This window comes from Misgurnus anguillicaudatus, chromosome 6 (genome assembly GCF_027580225.2).
Source record: "Misgurnus anguillicaudatus chromosome 6, ASM2758022v2, whole genome shotgun sequence".
In the NCBI taxonomy this organism is placed as follows: domain Eukaryota; kingdom Metazoa; phylum Chordata; class Actinopteri; order Cypriniformes; family Cobitidae; genus Misgurnus; species Misgurnus anguillicaudatus.
In genome coordinates this window covers 22,436,880-22,454,344 of record NC_073342.2, presented here as the reverse complement: position 1 = coordinate 22,454,344, position 17,465 = coordinate 22,436,880, and the positions used below count along the sequence as shown (strand labels likewise).

At 36.5% G+C, this 17,465-nt stretch overlaps 2 protein-coding genes across 2 annotated transcripts in view; one reads left to right on the top strand and one right to left on the bottom strand.

Moving 5' to 3' along the window:
- wasla (WASP like actin nucleation promoting factor a) overlaps positions 1-17,465 on the top strand; it is a 103,597-nt gene that overhangs the window by 3,573 nt on the left and 82,559 nt on the right. The window lies entirely within an intron of this gene.
- hyal4 (hyaluronidase 4) lies at positions 70-15,476 on the bottom strand. The gene is made up of 4 exons (XM_055193266.2): positions 15,082-15,476; positions 7,864-8,855; positions 6,663-6,752; positions 70-856 (listed from the first exon to the last, which is right to left on the bottom strand). The coding sequence occupies exons 2-4, from the start codon at positions 8,815-8,817 to the stop codon at positions 389-391; spliced, it is 1,512 nt and encodes a 503-aa protein (XP_055049241.2). The 5' UTR covers positions 8,818-8,855; positions 15,082-15,476; the 3' UTR covers positions 70-388.

Below are 17,465 nucleotides of genomic sequence, written 5' to 3'. Positions count from 1 at the left end.
TGTAACATGGCCGCAGCAGGCGTAGTGATATAACTAGGCCTGCTGCAGCCATGTTACATCAGCAAAGTCACTGATTATTATGCCAGTTTGAGAGTATAGTTCCTAGACATATCTGCCTAGAAAATCACAACTTTTGTCGGTCTTAGTACAAGATGTAACTACAGAAGAGTCAAGTTTTAAATAGGAAAAATATCAAAACTCTTTGGTTATTTTTTAGCGCAATGCTAATGGTCTAATCTGATTCAATGGATTGTGCTAAGCTATGCTAAAAGTGCTAGCGCCAGACCCGGAGATCAGCTGAATGGATTTCAAAACGGTAAGAATCAAATGTTCAACTCTATGGGCGCTGGAAAACCAGCATCCTTTCACAAAAAAGTGGAGTGTCCCTTTAAATTAAAGCTAAGTTCAACAAAAGGAGTAAAACCGTCAAAAGGAAGGCTTTTTCTAAAGGCACAGCCGTATCCCTCGTCTCCTCAGGCTCCTCCGGTTTCTCCTCCCACACCTCCTCCATGTCCTCCTTTATCATATTGTCTTCTTCTTTCTCTACTGGCTCTATGCTGTCGCAGCGGTCACTCTGGTACCCCTGGTAGCAGTGACAGCGAAACCTCTTGGTCAGCATGTTGAGGTCACGCTGTGAGGGTCCGCCGGTCACAGTAAATGTGCCGTTCCGGTTGGAGTGGATCCGGTAGCTCCCGCGGCTCAAGTGTAGATAGTGCGGCTCCTCTGGGTCTCGACGGACGCAGCGTCCGTTGGACTGACACAGGTAGTCGCTACAGACTTCTGCTGCCCGGGTAACATTAGTGATGTACTGACCCAGTCTGTGGTTCAGAAAGGCCTTCACTTTGGAACAGTTGTGCTGGGGAAACAAATTTAAAGTAAAAATAAAGTTCAAACAGGATGTGGGAATTAGGGCTAACTTTTTTTTTTAGGGCTAACTTTAATTGAACCTGTTAAAAAACAAAATCAGTATGAATTTTCATTACACTGTCAGAAAAACTATCAAAAATTGGTCATTTTAGCTGTCACTGGGGCGGTACCCTTTCAAAAAGTATGCATAAGGAGTTTATATTACCTCAGCAGTACATACCAAAAAGTGCATAGTACCTCAAAGGTGGGTATATTAGTACCACAAAGGTACATATTGCTACCAAATATATACAAATCTGTACCAAAATGGTACATACAGATGTGGCCCTTAAAAATGCGCGTCTTTGAGAGCAGAATGCCGCGAGTACTTCCGAAATTCTGCGAGATCCCGCAGAAGGGGGGTTCGGTGGGGGATGCAGGAAATACAAAAACCTGTAGATGGCAGTCGTGTTTCATGTAGGCCATACTGACGACAATTTGTGTGCTTGACTTCATGCTGAGCGTATACTGTATGATATTGAAGTAACATGACACGGATTTTCTGTGTTTAGGAGACACTCTTTGATGTCATACAAATGCACGCTTTTTTGGCAAACATTTCGTTGGTGAAGTTTTCTTTGCCTGTTACATAAACAGTGACATATTCTTCATAAAATTTCGACTCAAACGCGCATCATTTGTCTTATTTTTTTCCGTGTACTTACAGTTGAAGAGACGTGATATATGATAACTGTCTTATAACAAAATAACTCGCGAAGACCTTTGAAGAGACCGAGCGCATTTACGCAATATCATTAACTAATTTATCTAATTTTACATTTAGTTCATTTTTGCATCTGAACGTTTTAATAGCTTAACATGGTTGTGTTGCGCTTTTCTGCATTACTGAACAGTAGGAATATAAGTAGAAATATAAGAAAATATAAGTTAAGCGTGTTGTGTGTATTTCCTAATTATAAGCTTTTGGGAAATTGCACCAAATCTAAACGTGCATAAAAACATAAACATGTCATTTCAATAAGCGAAAAATCTTTTTTTATGAGCTCAAAATTTTGAATATAATGTGCTATTGCAAAAAATTGAATAAGAAGTGTGCACATCCAAAAATATTATGAGACAGGTGCTCGATCACAAAAACACTAAATCACGAGGGAACGAGGAGCGGCGCACTGCTGCTGTGGCTCTCGATGTTTATTGTTTAAAAGACAACGTTTTGGTCGAAGCGTTGTCTTTTAAATAATAAATATTGAGAGCTATAGTAGCAGTGTGCCGTTCTTTGTTTTTTCGTGATTGCAAAAAATTCCCCATCTCTAAAGGAGAATATTCATCTTTAAAGTTGAAGAAACCAAAAAGTATGTACTGATAAGCATTCGTCAAACATAAATAAATAAATATATATATTAGGGATGTGCCCGAAGCCGAATACGTTATTCGCAAGGGCACGGATAATGGCTTTAAAACGAATAACGAATTCATCCGAATAGCAGAAAAAATATTCGGCCAGACATAATCAAGTGTTTACAGCTAAATTATAAAGCCCTTAAAGCACGCATAATATGTGTGTTAAGTGAATGAGTGTAATCTATAAAATTACATGAATGAATGACATTTTCTGCGCGTCCCTTATTTAGAAACTCGAGATGTTTTGGAATTAGTTTTAAAACGCTCCTAATATCAAGCTTCTTTTAATCCAACTGTAAAAAATTACCATTTTAGTTTTTTTGTTTTATTTAATTACACAAGACCAGAAAACCTTGATAAAATGCTGCACTCTGATAATAAAATATTCGTTAATAACTCCGTGTCTCCGTGACTTCGGTCACAGATGATCTTTAAATTACTTCAAGTTAAAGCCAGCTTCATTGTCAATCTAGGTGAATATAAAATAAACAAGTAAATAGATAAAAATATGAAAATGTAACATTTTAAAAGCAAAATGTATACTGAAGATTATTATGACATGAATTGCAATTAACATAAAAAAGTTAGTAAATAACAGCTGAAACATTTGAATTACAACTTTCTAATTACCTTGTTTAAAATAATTTTGCTTGTTTTGAACTAAAACTGACTTTAAATAATAGAGAATACTGTTATTTAAAATTATAAACGAATATCTGATTATTTACTAATTTAGATGAAGATTAATGAGAGAGTTTTTTTTTAAACAATTCGTTCTGTTCGCGCAAACGCTGTAGGCTATGGACATATTTAATAATGAGCTTAACAAGTTTTTTGTAATGCTTAATATGCTTTCGTAAATTCTTGCCAAAACAGATTTTTTTACTATTCTGTCTGCAGGTACTTGCGTGTCTGTGCGTTGGTTTCGGATCTGTCAGTCAGTACGAGTCTTGTTGATCTTAATAACTTTTTAACATAAATCAGTCCCGAACTTTATCTCTCTTAATAACTTTTTAAACATCAAGCACGTTCCGGATTTTATTTTCAAATTCCTGCATGTTTTTAAACCGAAACCAAGATGTCAGACATGACATGCATCTTAGTATTAATCATTTCACTCTCAGAAAACGTATTAGATGTTTAATTAATAGGGTATTTGAAAACATCCCACTCATTTAGACAGAATGGGTCATATATGTAATGTGCTGAAAGACACAATAAACGCTTAAAGCGCTCTCAAGTTCAACGCAGATAGGCACAAGCTGTATGAGGGTTTGAAAATTAGAAGTTTGTTTTCCATGCCTATTATTAATGAGAATCAAGTTATTTGTCTTTTTGATAAAAAAATGTGTAATATTATTTTTAATATTACACATTAAAAATTACACATAATATTTTTACAGTTATTTAAGTTATAATTATAATAAAAGCAAAAAATCATTTAAAATTGTAATACATATTTAATGCTAACTTTACTTACAAATTCAGAAAATATTTTTTACAGTGTATAAATAAAACGACATGAAGGAAGTTCATTCCAAAATGTAATGCGTCTAGTAGCAGCTACCACTGACACAGAAAGTCAAGAAATTAAAAACCACCCACCCCCAGGTCTGCCAATTCTTTGCCAACCCCCAATTCTAATCTCCTCTCAGCGAGCGAATCAAAAGAAAACCTTGCAGTTGCTTTGTTTAAACGCAAATCTAGGCCTACTACGCTGTAAGTTATTTTAAATGAATTTCTATAACTAAAATTAGGAGCGCGAGCTACAAACTACAGAGCGAGTGCGCGGGTGCACAATGGTGAAAGAGCAACACACGATGTAAATAACTAGACCAGTGCTCGCAGTACAGACACTTTATATTTTAGCGTACTGCGTACCTTCACTTCCTTTTGCGTGCCACCACTTCTCATGTTGCTGGTACTCTGCTGTAAAGAGTCAAAGGGCGTTTCTTTGTGGCGCTGCGCAGACAGTTCGGCACCGAAGACATCAAAGTACCGCGAGAGCAAGTCGAAATGTTACAAATGGTCCGACTTTACCTTTGCTCTCGCGGTACTCTGATGTCAAACGCCGACCAGTCAGCGCCCCACCATTTAAAGTCGAACACACAAAGCGTCAAGGCCTGGGCCCGGTTTCCCAAAAGCACTTATGAATGAACGATTACTCCAGAGCATTCGTAGATCTACGATGATTTTCAAGTTCAACTTACGTTACGAAGCTTTTGGGAAACAGCCCGTAATTCTAAGATGATTCGTACGATCGTTTTTACGATCTACTTAGCCTTACGATGCTTTTGGGAAACCCGGCCATGGTCATGACTTGCACATTGTGTGTTGCTTTAGTGTAATATAAAGTGCTCATTTGGTTTGGTGTATTTTGAGTGTGGCAGACCGTCATTCTATTAGCCCCAATCAATCACAAATCATCGCTTCTCCTATTTCTTAGTAGGTGAACTGAATCTAATCTGCTGTCATCTGCAGTTATATTTACAGAGACCAGTTAGATTTTAAGAACTTTTTTTTGCCACTTTTAAAACTGTAAAACTAAATAAAAAATATCATATGATATGCCGAATGAGCATATAAACATATGTTTTCTTGTTCGCTCCACGGGTTTGAACGCCGTTTTTTTCCTAAAGAATAATGTTAAAACTTTATTGGTGGTGGTTGAGAATAATTTATATGGCAAAATAATTTTAGCGCAATATAAATGTATCATATTGTTATTCTTAATATAAGAGAATACTCATATATTTTTACAACACTTTTAAATTTAAAACATACATATAAAGATGCTTAGTACAATAGCTTTGCTTCTGACAACAAGTTTCTGTAATAAATCAGTAAATCAATCATAAAATGTTTTGACAGTGCCTAATAAAATGCTTGTCAATTCAAACAAAGCTGAAAGGTGTATAAAACCGCTTGAATTAACAATATCTGAACTGTGCTCTTTTGCATACCTCTACTTTTCTCATGTCTTTCTTTATACCACATTTATCTCTTTAAAATATTGCTACTTTTAGAAATAATTTGTTGGCATTTGTGCACACTTTATACACTTTATATTTTACCAAACCCTGTTGCTGAAGGAGACGGACCGGAGCTCCGGCAAGGTGTGTTGTGGACCCGAGGAGGCGGAGCTGTGCTCCGGCCCAATTTAACCTATCTTTCTGGTACTTCCACTATTAGGACATTTTTTAAAGGGTAGGCTACTGCCCAAGTGACAGCTTAGGTCAATTTTTTAATCTTTTTTTCTATTTTAATTTCTTAATTTCTGACAGTGTAGCAATGTCATATTATCTCATTGACTCTCATTGGTGCCTTGCTGTACAGAGAAATGATACTTAATTTTTCTTAGGATATAATTTTGGAGTTTCAGTTTTTCCGATCTGCTTTTTTTTTTTTTTTGCTTTAATTTCAACATAATGCACTTTGTATAATTTTATATAATTTCTTTACTTTCAAAAGACGCTGGTTAATAACATTCAGGACCAAGGGAGAATACTTTGAATATGCTAAAATATTACAGTTTTTATTATTATTTTGTAGTTACATTTGTGCATTTTTACAGTTTTGATGAGTTCAGCATTATAAAATATGGAAGAATATAAACTATATGGTAGTTTATACCAGTGTTTCTCAACCTTTTTGGAGTGTTGGACCCCCATAATATCTGAAACCAGCCTCATGGACCCCCATACCCCTGTTCTCACCCGCCATCCAGTATTTTTTTCCAATCACAATGATTTTCACAGGTAAAACCTATGAATGCAATATAAGTGAATACAATTTAAGTAAGTAATATTTTTAATGACTGGCAACAAGAATTGCATTAAGCCATATAATTTGATTGCATTAAAATGGCACAACACATTACACACAACATTGTCAATTTTATGTTTTACTGCATCCTGTGAATTAAAATGTCCATTAATGTCCAATCTGAGATTAATATTTTAACAACGTCCATTTGAAATTTACTTTCTTTTTTTTAATTTACACTTCTTTAATACTAAAATGTATTTCTACTGCATTAAAATTACACCACAAATGCTTCATATACAACCAATTCTCTGGTACAACATTCTCTTAAATTAAGATGAATGTTTTGTTTAATGTAAAATTTGCACTTTGGCAAAAATAAAAACACACATGAGGTCATTTAAAACAATATGTAACAATTGTATTTCAACCTTAATTTTGGTTTTAGTAATACAAAAAAATATTATATTCAATAAAACAAAAAATAATGTGAGATAATTAAAAATATATATTTTTAATGATTTTATAAACCCCCTGCAATTACGCCACGGACCACTAAATGTCCGCATACCCCCTGTTGAGAAACACTGGTTTATACAGTATAAATAAATGTATTTTAAAAAACTCACCCTTGAGGACGTAAGGTTGAGATCACCCCAAATGACAAAACCTGCAGCACCCAGAGCAGCACTTTCTCCTATTGTATGTATTAAATCGTTCTGTGAAATGAAAATGAACAATAAAATGAATGAATGAATAACATCTAGGGATATAATCAGCTTGTACTGTAATATAAAATCAGTTTGTGACAAGTGAGTCTATTGTGCTGTTGGACCACAAGATGGAGCTCTTTTAGATTATATACCAAGACCCATTAAAGAATGAGAAACAATATTATTTTTACATTTATGCATTTGGCATAAAATCAAGCTATACATTTTATCAGTATGTTTTTTCATAAGGATCGAACCCATGACCTTTGAGCTGTTCATGTAGTGCTCCACAATCTGAACTACAGGAGCAGTGAATAGCAAATATAAACATTTTAATATATATATATATATATATATATATATATATATATATATTAGTGCTGGGCATAGATTAATCTAGATTAATCTCATACAAAATAAAAGTAATTTTTTGCATAATATATGAGTTTGTGCCCTGTGTAATTATGACGTATATATAAATACACACACATTCATTTATGTTTTTAAGAAACATTTACATGTATGTATGTGTATATATATATATATATATATATATATATATATATATATTGCATTAAAATGGCACAACACATTACATTTATTTATAAATATATATATATATATATATATATATATATATATATATATATATATATATATATATATATATATATATATATATATATATATATATATATATATATAATTTATTTATATTTATTTATTTATTTATTTTATATATAGATGTGTATGTGTCTGTGTTTAAATATACATAATATATGTTTAAAAATGCAACACACACACACACACACACATATATACATGTACATTTTTCTTAAAAACGTACATGAATGTGTGTGTATTTATAAATACATCATAATTACACACAGCACAAACTTATATATTATGCAAAAAAAATATTTTATTTTGTATGAGAATATACAATATTATATTATATATATTAATCTAATCTAATTCAGCTATAGAATTGATCTATAATATATCTGGAGGTTCATCTAAAATATTATGTTAAAAAAACCTTGTTAAAGGCTTAAAGGTCAGAAAAAGAAACTTAAAATCTGCATTGTTTTATTATTTGTTGTAAGCACGTGCTTACGTGGGTCAGAAATGCCATAGCGTCATCCCTGTATCCCAGGCGTGTATATACATATGTAGGCAGGTCATAGGGCAGTGAGGTATTGGAGGCCAGCCTCAACGACTCCAGCACCCTATTTTTTGAAAAGTGCAGGTTGCGAATGCTGTCCGTGTGACCCTTGCGTATAGCCAGGGCAGGAAAAAGAGCAGTGCTACTGTTCCACAGCCAATCCAGCTGGTCATTACGAAAGGTCTCCTGTTCAGGGCACGTGCCGTTGTAGTCGTGCGCATGCACGTTGTAATTGTGGCAGTCGGGGTACAGGTAGAAACCCCAGAGGCCTTGCGGACGGGTTTGTGTGCCGAGCTGCAGAGTGTCCCGCATGAACTCCTTGGCACTCTTTTCGAAGCGCAAGCGGGCAAGTTCCTCCACCTGGTCTTCGGTTACATTAACGTAGGCCTGTTCAATAAGCTCACGCGAACGCTGCCGATAAATGTCCTTCTTGTGCCAGTTTCGACTCCATTGCGGTCTCCAGAATTCCCAGTCGATTACAGCCAGGCCACGGAAGTCTTCCGAAGGTATAAAGTGCGTTATGTCTTCTCGGGCTTTGCGAAGATGCGCTTCAAGGCTGCAGTTTTGAGGTAGGCCTCCGTTGATGGGAACGCCCTGTTCGTTGTAGAAAGGGTAGTGGCCCAGACGGTTGGCATAGAAAATGGTGACATTCTGACCCGTGTGGACTGCCCGTGGACTTCCGCTGATGTGGAAAAGATCAAGGCTGACGTTGATATTGTACTTCAGCGTACACATGTCCAGCGGGGCATTCCAGGCTGCCAGGAAAGGCTTGCGGCCCACCAAAGGCAGCTTTGCAGGTTTTTGGCAAATGGCAGGATGGACCAGGATCAAAAGCCAGGAGCAGATGATCGCACAGGCTACAGGCGCAGTGTGGTGTTGCAAGGCCCCGCAGGGCACACCGGGCATTCTGCTATGTGACTCAGCACAGGCAACTGTCAATCATCCTGTGAGAAGAAATGTGATTGGTTAACAGAGTAACAACATAGTAATCAAATCTGGTGGATATAAAAATCAGTAGTGTTTGCATGCATGCAGGACAGTTATAAAGACCCAGTAATGGGCCTTGAAATGAGCAGCATTATTCAATTTGTTGATGTACTGTCCACTGAAACAGGAAGTTGGGGCACATAAACTAGCTCCTCCCCTTTTTAAAATGGTCAATTGCGTTTAGTTCATCTCACAGCCTGGAATCTGATGACAAGCTGAATAGGGCTGTTACGGTTATAAAATTTGGCTGACGGTTAATTTTCTAATAAATTGTGACGATTATGAAGATTAATTGTCTGTTTTATTGCTTTAAAAATTTAATTCTCATATATTTTGTTTGTTTGTTTATGAAATAATTTTCACACATTGCTGTGATTATTTCAATTAAATATTTTGCAAGGTTTACCTGGAGGTAAATATTAAAACACATAACACATATTTAAAAGTAATCTGATAATTTCTCATTTATACAAGCGCGGCAGCTCCCCCTTGTGTTTTTTAGAGGGATGTGCAATCATTGCGGTGATCTGAAATCATCGATGAGGTCAAACAATCGCGATGAAACGATTATTTAATCATTGTGACAGCCCTAAAGCTGAAGTGCAGAATGATGTCATAAAAAAGTTTTGAATGTTTTTATTTTTTAAATGCAAATTTTGTTCATGTTTAGAGCATGCTGGTTAATAAAATATACTTAAGGCTAACATATTCATACTAAAACAAAAAAAACTTTTTTGTTTAATTGTACCTGCAGGAATGATCTGCAAAGTCAGAGGTCACAGCAAATTATGAACCTTATCAGCTTGATATGTGACGTGTTGCCATTGCCACTGTTTGATTTTTGCTCACCCTATAAATACACATTATTTTTAGCCAAAAACACACATCATAATAGTAGCTACTTACATAATGGTGAATGACCTAGATATAGTGCTTGTTTTAAGATAGATGTGAAAATCCCTGGCCCTAATCCTTAAGTTAAATGTAGGGAGAAGTCAACAAAACACAATATTTTGTGATCCTGTCTGGTTTTATGATGAGTCAGTTGTTACTTTGGGAGTTGCAGTCACACGAGCAGTAAACCACTGAGTAATGACCAAATCCAGCCACATACTCACCAGTGTGGCGCCCACCTACCCATAATCACAGCTGCCCTCGCCAGTTATCCTATCTGCATGCTAAAGCATTTCAAGACAAATTAGCTTAAACCACCACACATGCGTTTACATGTATGTTTCAACAAACTACGGTCAATACTGTATATTGTGATGCCAGTCATTATACCTATGTATTGTAAAACTCACATGTGAGGTTTTATTATTTCATTCCTTGCTGTAAAAACAGCTTAGGCCAAGGAAATTTGTTGTTGTTGTAGCTGTTCTCAGGCTGGTCTTGCTGGTTTACATGGTACTTGACAGCTGGGAGACTAACTAAATAATGCAGTGTTCCTCCCACGGTACATTGAAACTTTAAGGGGTCTATAAAGTTCAATGTACCGTGGGAGGAACACTGTATTATTTGACAGAAAACTTCATGACATACAACAAATCAAAAACAAAAGCTAAACATGATGTCACATATTTTTGGAAAGCTGAGATTTTAGTAATTTGAATGATGTAAACCCTTTTAACTCATTCCCCGCCAGCTTTTTTTGTAAAGTTGCCCGCCAGCATTTTTGTGATTTTCACAAAAGTTTCACAAAACCCTCCCAGGAAATTTTCTTCTAAAAATATATAAACATACAAATATATCAAATGAAAGAACAGACCCTCTGCTTTCAAACAAACAACAAACCGGAAAAAAGCTTTCATCCTATCTTTATTTTTTCTCTGTTTATAAACTCTGAAATATTTTGTAATTTTGTTCAAATTTTTGAGCAAAAAGATGAAATAATTGCATTTTTGTGAAGCAATTTTGTTAAAGATCAGATTTAGAATGATTATCAAAACATACACAGAGTGTAAAATTAAGCAATATTTTTTTTTTGCTTCAGTTTTTTATAAATTGGGAAAGAGTGGATACTCACGGTATTACAGATTACCATAAAAACTCATTAGGAACACGTTTTTTTCAGGCAAATGTTTTCTGCTAAAGTGACACTCCATTTAAAAAAAAAAAAATATGCTCATTTTCCAGCTCCCCTAGAGTTAAACATTTGATTTTTACCGTTTTGGAATCCATTCAGCTGATCTCCAGGTCTGGCGCTACCACTTTTAGCATAGCTAAGCTTAGCATAATCCATTAACTCTGATTAGACCATTAGCATCGCGCTAATAAAAACCCAAAGAGTTTCGATATTTGTCCTATTTAAAACTTGACTCTTCTGTAGTTACATCGTGTACTAAGACTGACAAAAAATTAAATTGCAATTTTCTAGGCAGATATGTCTAGGAACTATACTCTCATTCTGGCGTAATAATCAAGGACTTTGCTGCCGTAACATGGCTGCAGCAGGCACAATGATATTACGCAGTGCCCGAAAATAGTCGTCTGCTATTGAAAGTAACCAAGGGGACTACTTTCGGCTGCTGCGTAATATCCTTGCGCCTCCTGCAGCCATGTTACAGCAGCAAAGTCCTTGATTAGTGTCCCTTTAATTGACGAGATAACTCGTCAATGGCGTGGAAAGAGTTAAGATTTAATCAACACAGCAGGTACAATTAGTGTCCCTTTCAGGAATGCTAATAAAACAGCTAAAAACAGACATTTACTTTTTCTTTTAAGAAATATTTTAAATAAAGGAATAACTTAAAGCAACACTAAAGAGTTTTTGCTCTTTGCTCCCCCTACAGGTTAGAAGCGAAAATTGTCCATTACCACTGTCATAAATATTGCAACATAGCTGGCTCTGATTGGACTGTAGGTCTGCCGTAAAGCAAGTTTTTGTAGTTTTCACTCGAACTACAGGACCGCGACCCGACGGTTGGAAACTTCTTTAGTGCGGTTTTGGCCGATAGAGGGCTGCAAAGCGAATGTGAAAGTGCCGTTCAGCCGGTTTCGAGTGGATGAATGACTGAAACTTTTGTGGAAACGTTATTTTAAGGTAAAAAAAAACTCTTTGGTGTTGCTTTAAGGTCACTTTAAAATGTCACAGGATGTCCTGTCAGGTCAGATAATCACGAGGCTTGCTGTCGCCACAAGGCATGGAATCAATCCTCAGTAACCCTGGTAATAATAACTTGTATTTGTATGTCATAAATGCCAGTCATGTGCTTAATCTGAGGTTGAAAAAAACGAGGAACAGCGTGAAATGTTGTGGATGAAAGCAAATCGTGGAGCCCCTTGGTGGTTGTTTTATTGAGTGGAAAGATTATGTCTGGAAGTACCGGGTCTTTTTTCCCCCTTAGTACTGGCGCCGGGTCCGTGCCATGAGGGGGAAAATTAAACCACTTCCTGCATAATAAGACCACTGCTTTGCATTAAGCATCATAGATTTATTGGACTATTCTTCGTGGTGTTTGTCTACCTTGCATAGGTTGTGTATAGATGTGTTGTTTTGTTTCATGTTAAAATTGTATAAAAACATGTCCTAGTTTGATTAAAAATAGGTGGTGTTTTCAAAGCATCACTTTTTGTTTGTGTGCCATGACCGGTCAAGCAGTAATGTCATTTGGGGGGCTATTTGTTTGGCCCACTAATGAAAGAACAGGGAAATTTTGGGGAAACAAATGTTTGTTAAACTGACGTTGTTTTGTTTAAAAAAGAAAAATGATACAGATTGATTTATTAACTTTGGCTTTAACACCGTGACCAAACTTCTTTCAGTTTCAATGTCTCCGCTGGTAGAGCATAACACTATAATTGCCAAGATCATGGATTTGATTCCCAGGAAACACGCAAACTGATAAAATGTATATTTTGAATGAACCATAAATCAGTCACTTTGGGTAAATGCATGTTTATAAAAGAAACTTGAATCCAAAAGACATTTTTCAAACAAAGGTTTTTAAATATGGAGAGGAGGAAGGAGCTCTCATGTGATAATGTGCAGTATTTGAGAAAAGTGTGGGGGGGATGAATAAAACTTTCCGTGTATCATTACGGTTTAGCCATAAATCGAAAACACTGAGGCATGAGAACTTACATAACCATAAAGAATTGAGGATATATGCCTGTATGGTTTTCAGATACTGTAGATTTATTTATCTTCGAGCTCCCCCAAACCCTCAGCCCTCTCTGGCAATAATTAAGATACATGTGGGATAGTGAAAGTGGTTTTTGTAGAAAACTTTCAGGCAATGGGTTCAGAGAAACCACAAAAGGCATGGAGTCGACCTGACGGTGACACGCTGATGCGCCTTCGTTCCGTTCCATCCAAATGAAAATTCGATCCAAATTGGAAACATAAATACGACCGAGCTACATTTACAACAGGAGACAGAGAGGTTTCTCGAATGGCAAAATGGGAACCACATAGTTCCCGAGGAGATTTGTGATTTATTAGCTCTGGATGATGTGACTCTTCTTTCATGCATGTTTAATCTTTTGTTTGGTCTCAAATGAAATGAGATGATTTTCCATGGCAGGCATTGCTTTAATTTCTCTTTGATCTTTTCTCTTTTTTGCAAGATCACAGATAAGAAGTTTAACTTATTGTTGCCTTTGATGCTTGAAAGGCAAACATGCCCAAAATAGGATCTTCATCACCATGTAACCCAAACATACACAGTTTTAGCTTATTTTTAGGTTGAGGTAGACTATTTTGGGGGGTCCTTGAAATTCACGGGTCCTTGAAATCCTTGAAAGTTTGTGAATCTGGGGAAAAAATTCAAGGCCCTGGGAAGTTTTTGAAAATATGCATAGATACAGGTCATTGAAAGTGCTTGAATCTATTTTATGCAAGAAGTTTTCTGAAAAATTCCATATAATTTCCTGTGTAGTGTAGGATAATATCATAAAAATTATAGACGTTTTAAGGACACGTGCTAAACTGTTCGTTTAAATGCTTATATCTTCTGTATGCGAATGTTGATACCAAAATGCTTTTTTGCATAGTTGTGTTTGACACATGAAAACGTCTCGGATTACGTATGTTACTGTTGTTCCCTGAGAAGGGAACGAGGCGCTGCGTCTCCCTTGCCATACTTCCTGCGTCCCAGTAACGCTGTCTTTGGCAATATTTCAGATAGCGATATACTTCCCGGCTTCTGCGTCACCCTGTCTTTGTCGTTAAGCCTCACCATTGGTTGAATTTGATATACCCCCGAAAGGGAACTGTAACCGTGTATCTTTAAATGTAACGCAATGTAATCTTGCTCTCACTTGAAATTTGTCTCCACATTTAGTCCTTGAATTTAAGGGTATTGGACCTGGAAAGTCCTTGAAATTTGAAGTTAACTAAGGTGTTAACTTTTTATATGACAATATATATTTGATGATCCGCCTGCAGACATTAAAGTTGAATAGATGACAGCAGCATAACACTTGGCTGCCGGCTTACATATCTTTAGTGTGGGAGCATATTGGCCACCTTCCCGGAGAAGATTTTGATACGGAAATACGTTATCTCATCAGCTAACCCTTCCCTCTGATTAAGTCCCTTCAAAATATTTACAGAGCCACCGTTCAAAGACTTTAACGCTGCTTTGGCACATTTACTGACGGTAAATCTTTAAATGGAACCTCCTTTGAGGTCTGCCTAAATTTAGAATGGGATAATTAAGTTATTTAATTCGGTTTTCCTCTCAAACAGTTGAGGTGATGTCTTGCCTTGCCATTTTCAAATTTATAATAGTCATGAAACCCATTAGTTATAAACTCATAGTCCTTTGAAAGTCCATGTATAGATCTCTGGTGCCTATTGATAAGGACAAGAATTCATTTACATTTACATTTGGCTGTGCTTTTTTCGAAAGCGACTTCAATTTATACACATTTTTATCCATATGTGCGTTCCCTGGGAATAAAACTCAACAAGACATATTTTTCGAAATGTAAACATCCACCCAGACATACTCATTTACAGGTTAGCACTCATCATGCTTTAATACTGTAGCTATAGCCATTCAAAAACATTTACTAGAAAAGATGCCTGCGATAGAAAGCACACTCAGTTACTATTTTAAAAGTACTATAAGAAGATAAAATGTGCCTATTAATACCACTCGCATTGTTTTCATAGCAGACCTCAGCAGCGTCACATGATCTGTGTGTGTATATATAGCACAACAAGAGCCCACTCACCTGTAGATCCCACGCCGATGCCGAATCACATACCTCTCTGCATTTGCAATACGCTTGGATAGTTTCTCCCCGAGTGCCGAACAGCCTACTCACCACTTTCTTATATACACGGCGAAAAGAGAGAGAGACTCTGAGTTTCCTGAGAGAGGGAGGAGAAGACGACCACAGAGCCTCAGCAGAAAAACCACAACACTGCGATTAGCGCAACGCCAGAGGGAGAGAGTAAATCCAGTTGAATGAGCTTTCGTGTGTAGTATGACACCATACACGGTGGGAGTGTCTTAATACTCATGCATCACTCAGCATTAGTTTTGTTGATCCAGTTCTTTATCCCCCAGTCACCTGGTTGTGAGTTTACGTGGGGTGTTAATACCCAAGACGCTGGCATGCAGCTTATTCCCGCCCATGTCACCGTCCCCCTTGGCCCGTGATTGTCTTGTTTTCCTACACAGTCACTGTCTGTTGTGGTTTTAGTGTAGACATTGAGAAATGTAAATGTATATTTCTCAAGGCAGTATAGTGATTTGGTGACTATCGTCATTGTAAAGGTGTATTAGAAATGCATTGCAGTTGTCCTCCACAAGCATTAGCTGGCGTCCGTGTCGAATTCCTTTGGCTAAATGACTATGTGAAAGTTACAGTCTCTTAATTTTTATAGAAAGCACTCAAAAGTTTAAAGCACTCCCTCCTGCTCTAATTTAAAAACAAATGTCTTTGGGGCGGTTTCCTGGACAGGGCTTAGTCCCAGACTAAAATGCATGTTTGAGCTGCCTTAATTTAAAAACACCTTGCACTGACATATCTTAAAGGGATAGTTCACCCAAAAAAGAAAATTGTCATCATTTACACGCTATTAGGTTGATACAAAATACAAAAAGCTATTTTAAAACCAAATTGTTTTTGAGCACCATTGACTTCCATAGTATTTCTCTTATAGTACCTACTATGGAAGCCAATGGCGCTCCAGTTTTCTGCTTGATTGCAAATATCTTTTTGTGTTCAGCAAAACAAAGAAATGTATACAGGTTTGTAACAACTTGAGGGTAATTAAATAATGACAAAATTTGCTTTTTTTTAAGGAAAACACCACTGTTTTTCAATATTTTACTTGTATATCTGTGTATATGTATATCTAATATATCTTAATTTTCTTAGCACATTTATATAGAAAACACTCGAAAGTTTAAAGCACTCCCTCCTGCTCTAATTTAAAAACAAATGTCTTTGGGGCGGTTTCCCGGACAGGGCTTATCCTAGTCCCAGACTAAAATGCATGTTTGAGCTGCCTAATTTAAAACACCTTGCACTGACATATCTTAAAGGGATAGTTTACCCAAAAATAAAAATTTTGTCATCATTTACACACTATTAAGTTGTTACAAAATACAAAAAGCTATTTTAAAACCAAGGTGCTTTTGAGCACCATTGACTTCCATAGTATTTTTCTTACAGTGCCTACTATGTAAGCCAATGGTGCTCCAGTTTTCTGCTTGATTACAAATATCTTCCTCTGTGTTCAGCAAAACAAAGAAATTTATACAGGTTTGTAACAACTTGAGGGCAATTAAATAATGACAAAATTTTCATTTTTGTGTGAACTATCCCTTTAAAGGAAAACACCACTGTTTTCAATATTTTACTATGTTCTTACCTCAACTTAGATGAATTAATAGATAACTCTCTTTTTTTAATATGTGCACTTTTAATCTTTTTGCAACGCTTCGTGAATGTGTTAGCATTTAGCGTAGCCTCATTCATTCCTATGGCTCCAAACAAAAGTTTTATTTTGTGCCACCATACTTACTCGTGTAACTACTAAGGGTGTCACGATTTCGATTTTAAATCGAAATCGATCGAAATTAAGCCACAACCTCGAACTTCGAATTAAAAAATTGGATCGTCGATGCCACACCCCCATGTCACGTCCGGTCGGCTTGCCAAGCGGGGGAAAATAAACTCTCAGAAGTGCCTTTAAAAACATCCATCCAGCGGAACGCGATTTATATTTTAAACACGAGGGATGTATTGCTACAACTCCTTGAAATGCATATCATAAACAGGATTACTACCTAGTGATCTGCCTTCGGACAGAGCGCAGCTCTCTGCACGTGCACGAGAGAGCCGCCAAGATGCAGCGGGTTATATTTTAAACAAAAGATATAGTTTGCCTCAGCTCGCATGAAACGCATAAAAACTTAACAAATACGTAAGGATTATTACTTTAGTTTATGTTTAGACTTTGGACAGATGCGAGATGCGCATGCACGTGAGACAGAGAGAAGCGCAGCTGCTTATGACGCACCAGTTTTAGTTCAGATAATAGGAGTCCAAGACGCGCGCATTAAGTCTATCTGCGTGCAAGAAGGAATTCTCTCTCTACAAGC

Bases quoted from the DNA above. Each gene is read 5' to 3' on its own strand.
- hyal4 (XM_055193266.2), bottom strand. From the start codon at position 8,817: ATGCCCGGTGTGCCCTGCGGGGCCTTGCAACACCACACTGCGCCTGTA. The intron at 6,753-7,863 runs GTAAGCACGTGC...TTCATTTCACAG, and splicing joins CTATGGCATTTCTGACCCAC to AACGATTTAATACATACAAT. The intron at 857-6,662 runs GTGAGTTTTTTA...TTGTTTCCCCAG, and splicing joins TCAACCTTACGTCCTCAAGG to CACAACTGTTCCAAAGTGAA.